Raw genomic sequence first — 18,111 nt, forward strand, 5'->3', positions numbered from 1 at the left:
AAAATTGTCAAATCATCAGCATAAGTGACAACCTTCCTAATGGATCCATTTCGAACTACAGGTAGGATGTGCATAGCTTGAGGTAACATCTTGATATAGGGTTCCCAGTATGAAGTAAATAGTTGAGGTGATAGGGGGCTGCCTTGATGTGTGCGCCGCATAATTGCAACTGATCAAATTGCACACCCAAAGATACCACTCTTGCAGAGAGGTTATGATAAATTAGCTGTATTGTTTGCATGAGAATTGGGCCAAAACCAAAATGTTTCCGGACACAACAGGGTAGAGTAGTATCTCATAGTAACCTAGCGTTGTTGTAAGGGATAACTCGGCTATTAATCCAAGATTTGAATCTATAGGCAAATATCTTGAAGTAGATTTTTGCATCAGCATTAATAAGCAATATTGGTTAATATGACCCACAATTGAGTGTATCTTTAGGGGTGAGATTAGATTGTTAGTATAAATGTAATGTAATACATTCATAAACAGCGACCTAAGAATAGTATTATGCCTGGCATAAAATGATGCAGGAAAACAGACGCATACAGTCGCCTTATCTGCTGGAAGATCACCAATTGCCTCTTTAAGTTCCGCCACTGTAACAGGGGCTTTGAACAAATCATGACTGGTGGTAATTTTCTGAATCTTTTATCCTCCATAAATTTCCTGGCTTCTTTCTGTGAGTAGTGCTTGTAAAACGCATTGCTTTTGTCCAATAGTTGAACATGTCAGCAATTTGACGGAGGCCACCCTAACCCCCAATGAAAAATGTTAGGCTGCCCCCTATGCTCATTTTGATCTCTAAAATTTGGGGATGCTATAAGAATTATTTTACGCTGACCCGTAACATTGGGCTCATGCTTCATAGATGAGAGACATTCTCTGGAATGTCTAAACACAGTGAGTTGCATAAGATACAGGCTATATTGATATGTAAAGGCCAGCTCTCCATGAGCTATAATTTTGACTGTAGCTCAGTCCAAGATTTCTCAGGCCCATAAGCCACTTGTAGAATCTGAGCCAGCCCTGAACTCTATGACAGCACTGACTGGGTGGTAACTACAGTAGCGCCTGCTACCGGGCGCTACTGACCTAAAATGGCTGACGGGCGCTTCTGAAGGAAGTTACCTGATTAGGGCCACCCAGGTCACTCTCAAACTCCTCTAGCCTTCTTCTAATGAAGGGTCGATGATGCAGTAGAGAATACTAGCAAATTAGTTTATTGACAAATATACTGCAGCAGAGTCCAATCGAAGCAGCCTCCTATGATGGCAGACGAGGGACTGGCTCTCACAAGCATAAAGTTACATTATGTATGTTGAGGAGCCCACGAAGGCCCACCTACTATGGAAAAACATTGCTAGCTGTCGTAATACAATGGGGGCACAGAGCAGAAGTTTCCATTCCACAGCCTGGTACAAGCTATCTTCTGTACAAGATGGACCGGCCTATCGTCCCTTCTAGATAGGTGGGAGAAGGTCTATATTCAACAAGAAAGGCATGCGTTAACGAGCAACTTTCAGCATTAGAGAAGCGAAACTTACCAGAGACTATTTCTCGTGAATGAGCAAATAACAATTTGATATAAACAGGAAAATGGCGTCTTTGGGAGCTAAAATGGCGACACAGTTTAACCTAGCAGACGTAACAAATGCATTTACTAAATGAATATACATAATATGTGCATATATCATAATTTAGCAATATAATGCTGATATGAAAACGGAGTAAAATACAGGTAACATAACAATTTTACATTCTGATTCTAACACTTCTCCTCCTTCATCTTCCAGGCCGGCAGCAAGAGAAGGAGGCACCCAGGCCGCAGGCTTTCCTGAGCGCTTGATCTGAGTGCCATGGTTCGGCACTCAGACGGGTACAGGGAGGCCTTGCAAGTTCCTCACCAGGCTGTGTAATGCAGCCTGGTGGGAAACATGCAAAATGTGCAGGACTTCTTGGCCGGCCTCAAGTCAAGCGCACTTACGGAGTGAAAACCACTCCTTGTCCCGCGCTGCCAGCCCCACCATGACCATAATAATCCACATTTGTAAAGCGCACAATCACCCGTTAGGGTCTCTAGGCGCTGAGGGCCGTCGGGAAGATTAAGCAAGCTATTGCCCAGAGTCACATGGTGCTTGGGCTAACCTGCCGCCGGCGCTGGGAATCGAACCGTGATCCCCAGATTTCAGCGTCAGTCGCCCTGGCCGCGGCGCCACACCTCTCCCCTGACTATCATCTGACTTCCATAGGAAGAATACAATGATAATAAAGATATGTTATTATTATTGTATTTTTCCTTTGGAGCAATGGGGCAGCGCTTCTCCGCCTTAATGGAGGAGCCGTCACTGGGTAACTGGCAATAGTGGTATGCAGCAGCCTACTTAAGGTTACCCTTTCAGCCTGCTGAAAATTTACAGATATCGGTTGCAAGAAGTGTTTGATAAAACAGCTAAAACTCATCAGGGTCGATGGTCTGTATAGTGAAAGTGGATGGCATCCCCTGCTAATGTTATCCTTTTGTGATGTTTGTAAAAGCAAATGCTTTCACTACTGCTTTCATAAATGGGTCTCTTTGTGAGCCGTTATGTTACACAAGTTTGTGACCTGTAAACTTTAGATTCACCAATTCTCTGATTTATAAAGTCTGCAGGAACAACAGAGCTCTCTGTCTAATGTACATGTATGGTCACTGTATGGCAACTGAGATGTTTCGATTAAAAGGTAAATATTCTTGGCTCTGTTATATACATATGTTATCATGCTATGCCAAAATTATGTGGATTGTTTAACTAGCAAGGGGAGGATCAAGCATCATTGTCACTGCTTTACAATGCTCTTTGTTTCCCACTTGACAACAGCTTCGTGAACTTCTGCAAGATGGCTTTGAAAACCAATTCTATGGCATCCAGTTCAAGAAGTTTTCCAATGGAGGGCCTTTTGCCGAATACAGAATTAACGTTTCCAGCGATACGCCTCATTGGTACATAACAAGTTACTTACATGTTATCAGCAAGTACAAAAACTTCAGCTCCTCATCCGTTGAAGGTAATACATATTATCTATATGCCTTTTCTCTATTAATGACAAATATACTTTTCATCCCTTCATCTAGGGGCAGATGACATATAATAGTATACTATGTCTAATTTTATTTTTACGAAATTATTTTCATTCGCTTTACATCAAGTTGAACAACCATGGGTTCAATAACATCAGCTGACTGAAATATCTCAATACAGGGCAATGCACAGATTCATCAGGAGAGCTCCAGAGTTGTTAGTGCTTCATATCTGCTACAGAAAATATTGTTATCCTTTTGCCTGCCACTAGATGAATGAATAGCACCCTGAAGCACATTTGTTAACACTCTAGATGACATTGTAAAGCTGTTTACATTGATATTATTATTATAATATTTTTCTTATGTTTAATTTAAGTGTTGGTCTACCTTTATTTTATTAAAATCACAAACATATGTAATATATATCAGACATGCCTATATCTTTGGAGCCGTTTGAGGAATCTTCACAAAACTTGCCTGGAAAGTTTCGGGGCGATCCGTCAAGTGGGGACTAGGAAAAGGGGGGGATCAATAAAAATGCTTTTCCCATGTTAATTCCCATAGTGATATTGAACACAACTACAGCCCAAATTGCTGGACGGAATTACACCAAATTTGGCAGAAAGCTAGCTTGTGGTCCGGAAATAGTTTTTTTAGTTTTTTGGTGTAAATCCATTCAGTAGTTTTAGAGTTGTTAGATGAAATCCAAATTTGTATATCTAGGGATGCGAACACTTCGCAAACCCTCCTGATCTTGTGCAGATATCTGATAGGCTGCCAACACTTCAACCAAGGGAGGGAAACCACACAGGTCCCCTCCCTATTGATTTATGGCCATGCCCTGGGGAATGGATCCTCAGGGCCGAAAATGGCCTGGGGAGGAGGAGGGCATGCAGCCCCTTTCAAGAATTGGCCGGGCCTCCCCATCCAAATTTTGTAGAGGTCTTCCTGCCTTCTGCGAGGATGAGCGACAGCTTCCTGAAAGCCACCCCATGCCAATTTTGGTGACATATTCTGCATGCTGAGGAATATGAAGACATCTCCATCAAACAAAGTAGCACTTACCTGAGATAGCTAAGGGGAAGTACCCTTGTTTGGTAGAGATTTACTTCTTTGTAGTCTTGTTGTCCTCTCTATAGGAGCATTTATGTTTTCACAGATTTCTGGATAAAGATGCACGAGGGACAATCACATTCCCAAAACGTACACAAGGTCACTGGAGACAATCTCCTGTGATCCATCACACAGATGTAGTGTTGAATACACACTGGACATTTACCCAACAAGGTAGCAGTTATTAATTAACCAGAAGAAAGTACTCCACTCGACTAGATATTTTGCGCAGAACTGTGTTTTTTTGTTGGGTGAAGGGGCAGGTGTGGTTCCATTGTGGCCCAGTCAGTCACACAGCTGCTGACACACCCACACAGATGCTCAGGCACCCTCTCAGCCACTCACACACACACAGTCACTGGTATACCCATTCACAGACCCAATCAGAAGCTCACACACCCCCTCACAGACCCACACCCACTCCCACTCTTAGACCAACTAAGACACTCATGCACCCACTATAAGACCCTCTCAGACATTCTCACACCTACTCACAAACTCTCTCAGGCACTCATGCACCCGCTCAAAATTCCCCTCCGACACTCTTACAATACCTCACAGATGCATTAGGATACTCATAAGCCCACTTACAGACCCGCTCAAACATGTACACCCACTCACAGACACACTAAGACACTCATGCATCCACTTACTCACCCATATAACAACTTACAGAGCCAAATAATCACACATATAGCTACTCAAACATCCACTGAATCTGTCATGCAATCACTCAGACAGTCAATTGCCCATACTGAATCTCAACAGACCTATTGACATACCCATACAACTACTCCTACACCCACTCCCACACTGTTACAACTACACACTCATTCACTCATCCTTACAAGCATTCGGATGAGCACTCACTCACCCATAAAACCACTCACACAGACACTTACTCTCCAATATAGCACCCACATACCCACTCAGTTAACCAAATACCTACTCAGACACTCACTCACCCATACAGCCACTTACACATCCACTCACCCATACAGCCACACACCCCCATCTAATAACCCATACTGCAACTCGCCCACCCATACAGCCACTCACACCACAGCCACTCACTTCTCCATACAACCACTCACTGACACACCCAGGCACCCACCAATACAACCACTCACACAGCCACTTGCTCACCCATACAGCTACTCACACACTATTTATTTACCCATACAGCTACATATTTCCCCACTTATTCGCTCATACAGCCACTCACACACCCACTCACACAGCCATACAGGCACTCACACACTGAGACAGATAGTCACAAAGCCACTCAGTTGACATGTGTTAGAAACAGTATCACTCATTAGTAGTACAGAAAGAATAGTAATTTAACTTTTGGTGTAGCTTTGCATATATCTTTAAGTCTCAAAAACATTTACAAAACACACTCACTTGATGTCATCAGTGATGTCAATTGAGATGTCATCAGTGATGTCACTGGCCATGTCATCAGTGAGGTAATAAGTGAGGTCATAGGCAGTACATTGCAGAGCTGTAAGTAATAGTTAGCTCAGGTAACTACAGGACCTGTTGTTAGTGAAATAAACTTGCACTTCTGTATGTGTATACCTGGTCTCAGTGTGAAAATCTTGCAGGTCTGAATGTGTTAGGCCTTTTCTGAGTGATGTAAACCTGCTGTTTTGCATGTCCTGGATATATCCTGAGTGTGAAGAGCTTGCACTTTCATATCTGTAAGGTTTATTCTGAGTGAGGGAATAACCCACAACTGCATGTCCTTGAAAACTTCAGAGCTTGCAAACGTTGTACTTTGTGCATGACCTGTTTGAGTAAGGGAAGCTTGCAATTCCGCACCTCATGAATATGTTCAGAGTGAGAAAAGCTTGTCCTTCTGCAAGTGCAGGACCAGTTCTGGGTGAGAGAAGCTTACAGCTAAACGTTTTAGATCTGTTTTGAGTGACCGAAGTTTACACTTCTGCATGTGTATACATTTTCTGGGTGTGGAAAGATTGCACTCCTGTATGTGTTAGACTTGTTTTGAGTGTCAAGTTCTGTGAACATCAGTTCAGCGATTTGGGCTGTAGGTATCAGCAACATTTTGCATGGGAGCTAAATAATTTTTAGGCTCCACTTTAACTTTTTTCCTCATCTATAGATGTGGCCAAAATTTCATACGCAGGGCCTTATTTGTCAATGCAAGTGTTTACCAAATTTGATTCAGATTGACCAAGTGGGTCAAACAGTAGAAGCAAATCATTTCTTTTCAATTAAAAGGGTGTGTAAGAAATTGGTATATAGGTTGACTGAGGTGTGAGCCCTGGTCAAGCAGCAACCACAATCCTTGTCAGGTTGAGTCACAAACCAGCCTTAAATCAACCTCTGCTCAATCTTCGAGTAGCTTGGCATAGAGCAGTCAGGTTTAATTTAGAGGCAATGTGTAAATAATGTGTGCAACACTTCAACCAGTAATAAAGCCAACACACCACACAAAAAGAGACTCCACACCAAGTTAGTAATACAGAGTACTTTTTAAATAATAAAACAAGACCAAACTGACAAAAATCCAATCAATAGACCCCAAGATAAGAAAGTTTACAGGTTTTAGTGAAAATAGCACCATAAAACAAAAATCAGCAACTGTGGACAACTGGTCGTGCCAGATCGAGGTAAACTAACAAGCATGATGGGGCATGGGAAGGCTACATGGACCCAGTGAGGCCCACTGAACAGAGTACATACAATCCTAATTTGCAGAGCATTGCAAGAATCTGCATTGATGATGCATCATGCAGCTGAATCGATGAGTCAGTTTCGAGGTTCGGTGAGGTGGTGATGTGAGGTCCTAAATCGTCATTGAGAATCCCACGAATGAGGGCTTGCAATGTGAAGTCAAGCATCAAGCATGTGTTTCACCATCGGGGCAATGCGTTGGTTTAGAGGGGTTGCAAGGCTGCGCTGTGGAGTCCCGCATTGTAGTTGAGACTGCCGTCGATGAGGGATGTGAGGGCCTGCTCTGAGGATGTGTCCCATAGCAGCGTTCCAATGAGGTTGTGGTTCTTTGTGATGGATCAAACCCACCCAGCAGCAGCAATGTGTTGGTTCTGTTCAGTGTTGCACCATAAAGCAGGGAAGAAGCATTGTTCTGCTTGATCCACAGAGGCTGGCAGAGCACCTTAAGCCCAATTCCAAGCATCCAGGACTGGGGTTACACTACTTAGCAGGGTAGACTCACAGGTGGCAGAGTCCAAGTGCAAGGTTGTTGGAACCTTTTTGTGTCCCTCAGGCTTCAGATCAGAAGAACAGCCAACTAGCCCTCTGAGTGACTCTGGAGTTCTGGGTTCAAGAGATGCAGGTGCAGTCCTTCTCACCCAGGCACAAGGGCAGTAGGCAGCATGTCAACACAGCAGGGCAGCAGTTCTTTAGAGCAGCGGTCCAGTAGAGTGGCAGTCCTTTCAGCAGCACAGCAGTCCTTCTTCCAGGCAGAGTGTGCACAGGTCCAGAAGTATACTGATGAATTGGTTTCTGAGGTCCTATATTTATACCCAGTTGTGCCTTTGAAGTTGGGAGAAACTTCTAGACGCAGTCCTTTGAATGCACCAGCGCCCTGCCTTTCTGGCCCTAGCTCCAGCCTAACTACAGGGGGTATGAAGCCCTTTGTATGGATGCATGACAAAGCCTATTCAAGTGTAAGTGGGGTTATGCCCAAATCCTCCCTCCCATCCTGCTAGTGATGCCCCCTTCAGGCACACCTAAGCTCCTTATTGTGCGTGTGTGTCTGTCTAGGAGTAATAAACAAAACTCAAATGTCCGCTATACTCAGTCATGTGACTCAGGTACAAGCAACAGGCACTAAACAGCTAAGGCAGGAAAAAGCCTTCTTTCTAAAAGTGGGATTTCCAAAATTGTAATCTAAAATCTGACTTCACCATGAGTGAAGATTTCTCACTACAATTCCAAAAACACCAAACATAAAGGGATTAACTTTTGCCATTTGGAAATTATAAATTATTAAATGTAACAAGGTAACTCCAATTGTATCCTTTGGGAGAGGTTGGACTTGCACTAGTGGAAAATGATTTAAATAATGTTTTCACTACTAGTACATGTAAAACTTAAACATACATGTACACATTTTGAAATACATTGCAGCCTGCCCTCTGGGCTGTTCAGGGCCTACCCTAGAGGTGACTTTTATGTATTGAAAAGAAAAGATTGGACCTAGTAAAAGGTTTATTTAGTGTGATGTATTCCTATAGGTTCTGAATCGATCCCCCTATTCCTGACCCTATTCTAGTTAAACAAACCAACAAGTTAACTAGCAGTCAGCTCATGAGGCAGAAAAACCCCCATGATGCAGATACCGTTATCTGACGCAGTCACACTACGGCACAGGAACGTGTTATCTGATTAGGTCATAACGCTTGCGATCTAATTAGACAAGCGATATTCCTCCAGCCCCTGATAAGGCATACGGAGTTCTCATAACAAATCAAACCTATGACAACCTGGGCAAAACCCTGCGGCCATTGTTTTGATTTCACCGAGAACTTCAGTAAAAGAATGTGCTAACGAGCAAGTCGTATGACATCTTTATTGACGTATCTATGTCCATCCTTACGTCAATCTCGGCACCTTAAAGGTATAAATATTACCGATCTTGCCCTATGCAAACACACGCGTGGTGACGTGACGGAGCAGCCATACTTGACGAAGCCCAGAGCAGAGCAGACCCCGCTGGCAGCAGCCCCGCCTTTCTGACGCGCTGAGAGAAGCTGCTTTCTCCTGCCGAGAGACCCAGCACCGGCGCTGCCGGGTAGCCCTCGCAGGCAGCCTGGAATATCGAGACCAGAGAAAGAGATACCATTCCTCATTCATCCTAACTTCCAGGTACAGAACTGAATAACCCCTCGCAGAGAATTCTTTAGTTATTCACTTGGCAAAAACAAACTTAACTTAAACTGTAACTTTCTATTCCCGCCCACGTATTAGACTTAGGTCAGGTACACGGGGTAGGCGTATCTAGAAACACCAGTTGAGTACGTTTAGTCAAATGTATATGTGTATGTAAATATATTTTATTCATTTTAAACATCATATGGCTTAGAAACCATATCAATGTTTTTACAGTATTACTTTATACTATTGCTTTTAATGTATGCACTTTACTTAACTATAAGTATTGCAATAATATCGATCCATTTCTCTTGTATGAGAAAAGAGACTGATCAATAAATAACACCTTTTTATTGAACACGCCCGTCTCTTCCTTTTCTCTACAATCTGATGAGACTAAGAATGCACGTACTGACTGAGTAAAATAAATTGCCTTTTGTTCACACGACTCTCGAGATTTACTCTTGATTAGGGGAGAGCAAAGTTGTCATGTTCTATGGTTGTCAGAAACTAAATCCCTTCTTGTCTAATCAGGGAAGTTAAGTCCTCCTTGAACATTCGAGAAAGTTTCTAGTGAACTCTGAGCTAAGTTGGCAAACCCAAAACTTTAAGTCTAGTATCGACAGTAGTAGACCTAGTTAACGTCTGGCCTAGGCCTTTACTGCTGTAGGTATTATTCCAATGCGCAGAGCCTATTGGGATGATAGGAGCTACACTACATGGTGCCCAACGCGTTTGGAAAGGGTGATAAAACTAACGTAAGACATTTAGAGTAACTCAGTCGTGCTTTCTCACTCAGACCCCTTTTCCCACAATACTCCAAAGACGTCTGGAGTGGGTGAAAGGTTATATCCGCCAGACCTCGCAGGAGGGAACTCCTATGTATGGTTCTTGGTATAGTCAACGTTGAAGGATACACTGTTCCAAAATATTGTGCATCTAATCGTTGTTTCCATAAGAAACCTGATCTGCAAACAAACATAATAACCTTCAGGACAGTAAAATGTCAGACAATGAAGAAGAAAGAGAGGCAGTTAGATTAGCAACTGAACTCGCAGCAGCTGATGCTACCATGCAAGCAGCAGACGAGGATATAATACTCATCCCGGTCATCAAAAGGAGATCTATAACCCTGAAACTTATAGAAAATGGACTGACACCAAGAGGTGGCACAGTCATATTCGTAATTGAGGCACACGAATATCGGCAGACAGAGGTATATTATTCATGGATACATTTTCCAGCAGCAAATGCTGTAACAAAGTACTTCCACTATTACAAAATAGAGGAACCTCCTAATGAGTACACTCCTTTCGAGGAGGTGGAAGTACCACTCAAATTCCAAGAGCATTTGCTCTTATTTGATGGCGCCCTAATACATAACAATCACATCACCAGGCTCGGTCCTTTAGGTAGACCAGGAGCAACGTGGCCGGTCCTAGCCGGATACACACCACATCCAGACATCAATGGGATGTCTGCAGCAGAGCTGTTAACACAGCTAAAACAATTAATAAAAATTCATAGACAATTAGTACAGTATGTGATGCGGACTTCAACAATTCAGCCAGCGATTAAACTTCCACAGCTGACCCCTCACCAGGGGAAAACAAATAAGATTACACCACAGAACATCCAGTCTTGCCTAGGTAAAGTACCGGCTAAACGGGAACAAATACCATTCTGGTTGGCACAGAAAATTACCCAAATAGAGGCGGTGTTTCCTGACACCACCCCGCTAGAAAAACACAGGACTCTGACTATATGTCTTCCAATGGGAATCGCACCACACATTGAGGACTGTGACACTTGGGGTACAGTCTTTGCTTCTATCTACACAAAAATGCACGGTGTTCCATCCATTTCGGTGATACCAGAAGTGCTAAAACAAATTCAAGACGAATACGGTCCAGAACCTGCTTTAACTCTTGGTATGAAATTACTAAAAGACTTCAAGCAGGTCTCGGCTATATTATTAGCCAACATAAAGGGAGAAGCAGCAAACGTGGCGATCCGCCAGAGGTTAAAAGAGACAGATATAGCAGACCAACCAGCTGAAATTGCCAGAATCATAGAAAAATCCTATGAGGAACTAGGTAGAGATAGTTTAGGTGGAATACCAGTAAAACCGCAACTGACTGAAAGTCCAGAAAAAATATTTTTTAATAATAATTCACCAAAAAAGAACTGGGATGGAAACAAACAATCCAATCCTAAAGAAAAGAAATTCCAGTCCCGAGGAAGGTCTCCTAGGCGAAGAGAAAAATCTCCGAACCAAAGACACAGGTCACCCCAGAGTGACCCCTCTGGGAATAGATATAACCTTAGAAATAGGGATAATATAAAAAAACCTGATAGATATCAAGACATTGATACACGTCCCTCTCAATCTTTTCAGACTTCCTCGCAGAAATCGGAAAGAAGAGGACGATCAGAACAAAGAGAAGAGCACGCCAAGTCCAAAGACAAGGAACCTGCTCAGCTAAAAAAGAAATTACAATTTCCAAAAAAGAAGGTAGCCAGTATCAAGGTAGTTAACAATGCCGAGAATACTGAGGACACAACTGAAAAACGGAGAGTGGGCTCAGACAATGCTAGACAGTGCAGCAGAAGTGAGCATAGCTCGCAAAGTCCTTATGAATCATCTGGAGACAGTGGACACGAATGAAAATCTTCAAGTGGAAACTGCGGACACCAGAGTTAGCAAACCTCACAAAATATACGAAATAACATTGCGTATAGAGGGAGATAAGACTAGGAAAATAAGGGGACTATTTTGGGATAATCTCTCCAAGGGCTATGATATCCTTCTAGCTGAAAAAGACTGGCCACCAGAGTTTGTCAGGGAGTGCCCTCATGGCGAAGAAATAATTATGCCTGCCTTCTCAAATCAAATTCCAATCCATAAAAAATACACACTTGCTAGAAAGTGGGCAGTAGCTCTAGCTCCTGCTTTATATAAAAATCACGTAGGATGGGATGAGGACTCTCCTCCTCACAAAATCCAGTTAAAATCACAACCAACTGCACAAAGGCAGTACCCAATTAAGCAAGAAGCTAAAAAACAGGTAAATGAAATACTAGATCAGCTAGAATACCAGGGGGTGATTGAAACTTGCACCTCACAAATGAACAACCCTTTGTTTCCGGTCTCCAAACCAGACAATTCATATCGTCTAGTTCTGGATTACCGACACCTTAACACATGTTGCAAAACTTTTGCAGTGCAAAACTCACATAGTGCTGCACTAATGGATAACATAGTGCGCAAAAAATACAAAACAACCTTAGACATCTCTAATGGATTCTTTTGTCAAAACATAGCACCAGAGAGCAGATATTTAACTGCATTCTCAATAAATGGCACTCAAAAACAATTCTGTCGGTTAGCCCAGGGGTACAAGAACAGCCCGGGGGTATTCTCAGCGAGAGTAACAGAATTACTACAACTATATGATGATGAAGCATTATCTTATGTCGATGACATTTACTTAACAGACGATGACTTGGAGACTCACTTGAAAAGAGTGAACACCATAATACTTGGGTTCGCAGCAGAGGGTTACAAATTCAACTTTAAAAAATCCAGAATTGCCCATCTGACAGTCCTATTCTTAGGATATGAGTTATCAAGTGAAGGCAAAAGCCTGGCTGACAATTTCCTAGAGAAATGTGCCGTACTCCAAGCACCTAGAACACTAAAAAACCTACAGTCAATTCTAGGCTTCCTAAATTTCGGAAGAACATACATTGCAAATTACGCAGAAAGGGTCAAACCCCTTTATGATCTGATAAAACCAGATTTTAAAAAATCCAATTGGACTCAAATACACACAGAAATTTTGAGATCCCTACAAACAGACATTCTAATTAAAACAAAATTAGAAACACGTGATAACACACGCAATCTTGAGATTCGAGTCATCCCAGGGAGATGCGGATTCACATACCTGACCTCTAATGAGGGAGAAAAGGTACCAATTGCATTCAAATCACACTTATACACAGTAGCTGAACAGAAATTCAGCAACAAAGAAAAAATTGTTCATGCAGTTCAAACCGCAATAGCTAGAGAAAAAGATCAAGCTGACGGTAGACATATCACAGTCAGAACAGCTGAATCAGCCTTTGAGGCACTAACAACACCGTGTAATTTACCAACAACAACATTGGATCCAGAATGGTTACAATGGGTGAATTCAATCACAACGGACAAAGTATACTACTACTTTGATCCAGAGCTAGAAGAAATGGAAAATCTAGAATATGAAAAAACATACCCTCTGCCAATCGACATTCTGCCTTTACGACATTACGCCTGTGTAATTTATACAGACGGACATGCTCAACCCCCCGTTTGGGGAGAACAAGCATACAACCCCACATGTGAGATTACAAAAGAAGTGTGGCGCGGAGGTAAACTAAAACCTCTATTAACAAAATCACACTCAGTAGAAACTAATTCAGAACAACAGACTGAAATAATAGCATTGAAAATGGCACTAGATAATGCGGATCGCGAATTCCCGACACTCATAGTGTCAGATTCATATTACTGCGTCAAATCATATAACAGCGATTTGCAGACATGGATTCAGAATGGTTACAAAGATGACACAGATGCACCAATAAAGCAGAAACTGCTCTGGGAACATATAGCTCTTTTACAAAAAGAACTACCAAAGACTCACGTGACACACTCACTGAGTCATCAGCGTGATGGCGTTCACGTTGCAGGGAATTCATTGGCTGAAACAGCCACAGCGGCAGCCACTAAATCGGCTCCCGTAGTTCGAAAAAAGCGTACATTAAAATACATTGACGGTGAAACAATGCTGGTGGTGAAAACGTCATCAAAAGGCGACTGCTCAGCGTTACCGATCAACTATCCACTCAATTATACATACATAATCGATGCAAACTCCGTCCCTTTTGCTCGAATCCCTGGAGTGGGGGATAGAGTGATTCCAAACATGGACAGGAGAAACTTGTTAATCGCAGACGCACATATGGGCGAGGGTCTCAGACACCTCAAACTAAAAGATTCTCTGGAAGAATTACAATCACGGTACTGGTGGCCAGGCATGAGCCTGCGTCACACCATGTTTGTAAAAAACTGCCCAAACTGCAACAGAGATCGCAGTGGGGAGAGAAACAGTTTAATACCTCGTCGTTTTACTCCAGAAAAAATCAGAAGTAAAAAGGAAGGGTTGCGATTAACATATACAGGCTAGTTTCCACTTATAATGTAGATCACCAGCACTCGGCTGACGTCTGGACTGTTATACAAAGATTTGCGAGTCTAAATGGCATATACGCTAAGAGCATGCTACGTTTGACCATTGTTTTCACTCAAGCCCTCCAGCCCGGGGGGAAACATGGCCAAATGAGCATAGCCCAGCGGGAATCTTCTCACTTCCTTCCTGAGGGTACGGGATGGTGTAAAGAAAAAACCAAGGCATAAAGCAATCTATAGCGGAAAGGATATTAGGTTCGGGAGCTGGGTGGGTCAAACATCTAATAAGTGTCCAACGTAGTCTCAATAACTTGCCAAGAAATTCTCTGAAGGGATTCAGTGCGTACGAATTATTATTTGGAACTAGGATGATGATCTCTGACATTGATAGTCAGACTTCAGTGGTGAAAGAAAAAAGCTTTGATATCAAAGACCGTTTGGCTATTTTGCAGGACTTAAACAAAACAAGAAAAGACCTGAGCAACATAAAGTTGAAACAACAGCCAACAACCACTGAAGAACCACCACCTGTCCCAGCAAGACCTGTCTGGATTCCAAAAGTCGGGGATCTAGTCAGAGAGAAGATCGCGGTAAAGAAGGAATTTGGGCCTTCTTACAGAAAAGCAGTTCCGGTCTTGTCTATCAACGGGACAAGATCAGTTGTACTACCGCCACTTGCTGGTAAAAAGGAGAACCGAGTTGTATCCATCGACCTGGTGAAACCACAACATGTGGCCGATAACAAACAGTAGGCCAAGTGGACTCCCAATAAGTAGCAGAACACCAAGGTTTGCTACCAGTACAGAGGTCCTATCAAAGAGGCTCATCACATTCGAAACGCCTACAGAAGAACAACAAGGACTATGCAACAATGCAATAGAACTCAGACCTCTGAAAACCCAAATAAAAACATTTAGCAGAGACACACCAATCTACAATGAAGTACCAAGTGAACATGCAAAAAACAGAAATCCTGAAGCAATTGGAACAATTGACAGAACTGCATCCGGCTACTTCATAAACTTCGATGATTCCTCTGAAGGCTTCAGTGAATCAAAGACACAGCCATCATCAAAAACCTTTAAAGAAAAAGCTAAAGAACTTTTGAAACAACTGAAAGAAACATATCTGATTTCTCCATGGATTGAATTTTGGGTGGGTTTTGGTGCATTTATCCTCATACTTTGGCTCATCATGGTGCTTACTTTGGGACGCTTCATTGAGGGAAAATATGCTAAAATGGACACAGCAAGTCAGAAAATCAACTTGATCCTCAAACCACACACATCTTCACACATCGAGAAAAGAGAACTTTCTTCAGCCAACTTCACAGCCAATCCGATACCTGGTGGGGTAGCCTGGGACAACACTGACTATGAAATTTATGGTCGGGTCGAGATCCTGAAATATCCACACCAAATTAAGATCTCCTTGAGTGACTTTGTAAAACCAAACTCATTTGCTGATGATTGGGACTTCGAAAGCATTAATAATATGATGTCTGACTTAGTAATGTCTGCTAAATTTACCAAACATGATTATTTGCAGGGTTCTACCAATTATGAAAGTATGTATTGCTATAACCACTATGGTAACCATTTTCTACATAAATCTGCACAACCTAGAAATGTTTTAAATTATAATCAATGGGAACATTGTGCAACACCTCCAAAAGGGAGCTCAAGAACCGTTTACGACAAATATTCATATTTTTCTGGTTTTAACACAAGTAATGCTGAAACATTTTATTTTAAATTGTCAAACAAAACAGGGACCAAGACCATGATAACCAACACAAAATTGATATATTCAGACTCATTTTTTGAACAAATGAATACTTTTGGATTTGATTATTGGGACAAAAATGTTGAATTGAAAAGTGTTTGGGGTACAAAAGAATGGCAAGTACAGGGTATAGAAGCTTTGTTTAGAGCCTGCATGATCCCAGAACAAATGATATTTTTAAATGACACTGTTCAACAAACCACCTGTCTTGGCCTAGCCAAAATCAAAGATTTAAATAAACCGTCTATTCCAAAGCCAGCAATGTTTAGCAACACTTCTACAGATGAAGAGATAGACGTAAACCATATATTAAACCAAAACAGAACACATCCTGATTGGAAACAATGGTTGATCTGGCCCACAGATACTAATAACTGTCAAGACAGATTCCTGAATAAAACACAGGGGTTCAAAATGACCAGGCCAGACCCTAGATATCCTCAAAGACATCACCCAGGGATAATAACAACCTACAGTGTGGGCAAATTATGCCTTCAATGGCTACAAACTTCCACGCTGGCAGAAATTAAGCAACACCTAACTTTACTTACTGATGGTGCTGACTTGCGTGATTTCACTTTGGGACCACGCAAACAGCGTCAAAAGCGTTTCATAGCAGCCTCTGTATATGCAGCATACAATGAGGCCTGGAAGGTTACTCAAATTGAAACAGCAGAGAGAATACGGGAAATTGACCGTATTAATTTGGAAAAATCACTTTCTGTAGTGGACAATGGGTTAATGACTCTGTCCTCCAGAATTTTTTCTTTGGACAGCATTGTGTCTTCAGCAATCGATATATTATCGCAAGACTTACTGTTATTACAACACGGTCAGTCACAATTGCATTCTATTGTACAGCTTGGCTGGACGTTACAAAATCTGCGTTCAGGCTATGTGCCTTGGCGTTTAATCAACACAACGTCACTATTCCAAATCTTTAACCTTACTGATAGACAAATCAGTATGGCACAAAAGGCTGCTGATTATACAATCCTGAGCATTGAGAAACTTGAAAGATTACCAGTGACAATGTCAGAACGACCTGTCAGTGAATGGATAATACATGGGATAATAAATATTCCAATCTCAACCTTCAGGTTTCAATACTGCCAAAAATATATACAGGCTGGCATGTACGAGAAATTGGGAAAAGGGTACCTTAAAACAACTTGGAACCTGCCCTATTCACATGCATGTGTCAGTAATAAAGGACAGAAAGTGTTTCTTAGTGGCAACAATTGTGCGATGTCACTGAGTGGCACACTTCTGTGTAACGGAAGTAGTTTGCATGGAGCCTGTGAAGGGAATTCATACAACCTTTCATGTCACCAGCAAGGCGCACCTGCAACAGAAATAGAACCATTCTTTCAAAGACTCTATAATGGGAGTTACATTCTTATTGTAGACTGCAGATGTTGTAGTCTTATGCCCGGGACTCCTTATCTAGTAACTACGACTGCGAAGGTCAAGTGCTGTGGACGCTCATTGTTCCCCAGCTCCTTTCCAGACAGGGAGGCAAGGGCATGGCCCAATTTGAAAATTACTTCTATTCGAATAGATACTTTAAGCAGAATGAAAACAGTGCTTCTTCAGACGCCTACAAGGCTCTCGTCATCAAAAGAAACATATGATCTACAAGTCGCAAGGACGACTGCAGAGATACATTCATTGTTATCAACTAATTCCCCCATACATTTCGCGGAAATCCTTAATGAAATCTTAAATATTTCTGATACCACTGGGATCTCAAAGGTATTTAAGACTGTATTTTCGATGGCATTAACACCATTCAAAGCCATACTGGGTATTTTTCCAGATTTCGTCCATTCGATTTTTGGCGGACTTCCCCTGATCCTGGGACTAATTGCAGGAATCCTATTCTTAGTCCTTATTTTTCGTTATGGCAACCCATGTCACAGACCAAACTCTCGCGACAATGGAAGACACAATCCTAGCCATTGGATACCGGGACCGGATAACAAAAATCCTGGGACTCTCCCGGCTTAGAGACCTGAACATGACTTGGTTTCTATCATTTCGACCA

General features: G+C 42.1%; 1 protein-coding gene across 1 annotated transcript in view; it reads left to right on the top strand.

The window, feature by feature from the left end:
• Positions 1-18,111, top strand: part of LOC144761885 (mucin-like protein) — a 507,595-nt gene that overhangs the window by 376,669 nt on the left and 112,815 nt on the right. The window contains exon 17 of the mRNA XM_078647097.1: positions 2,862-3,048. Coding sequence (XP_078503223.1) covers positions 2,862-3,048 — 187 coding nt within the window. The remainder of the gene's footprint in view (positions 1-2,861; positions 3,049-18,111) is intronic.

The sequence above is a fragment of the Lissotriton helveticus genome, chromosome 6 (assembly GCF_964261635.1).
Source record: "Lissotriton helveticus chromosome 6, aLisHel1.1, whole genome shotgun sequence".
NCBI classification, from domain to species: domain Eukaryota; kingdom Metazoa; phylum Chordata; class Amphibia; order Caudata; family Salamandridae; genus Lissotriton; species Lissotriton helveticus.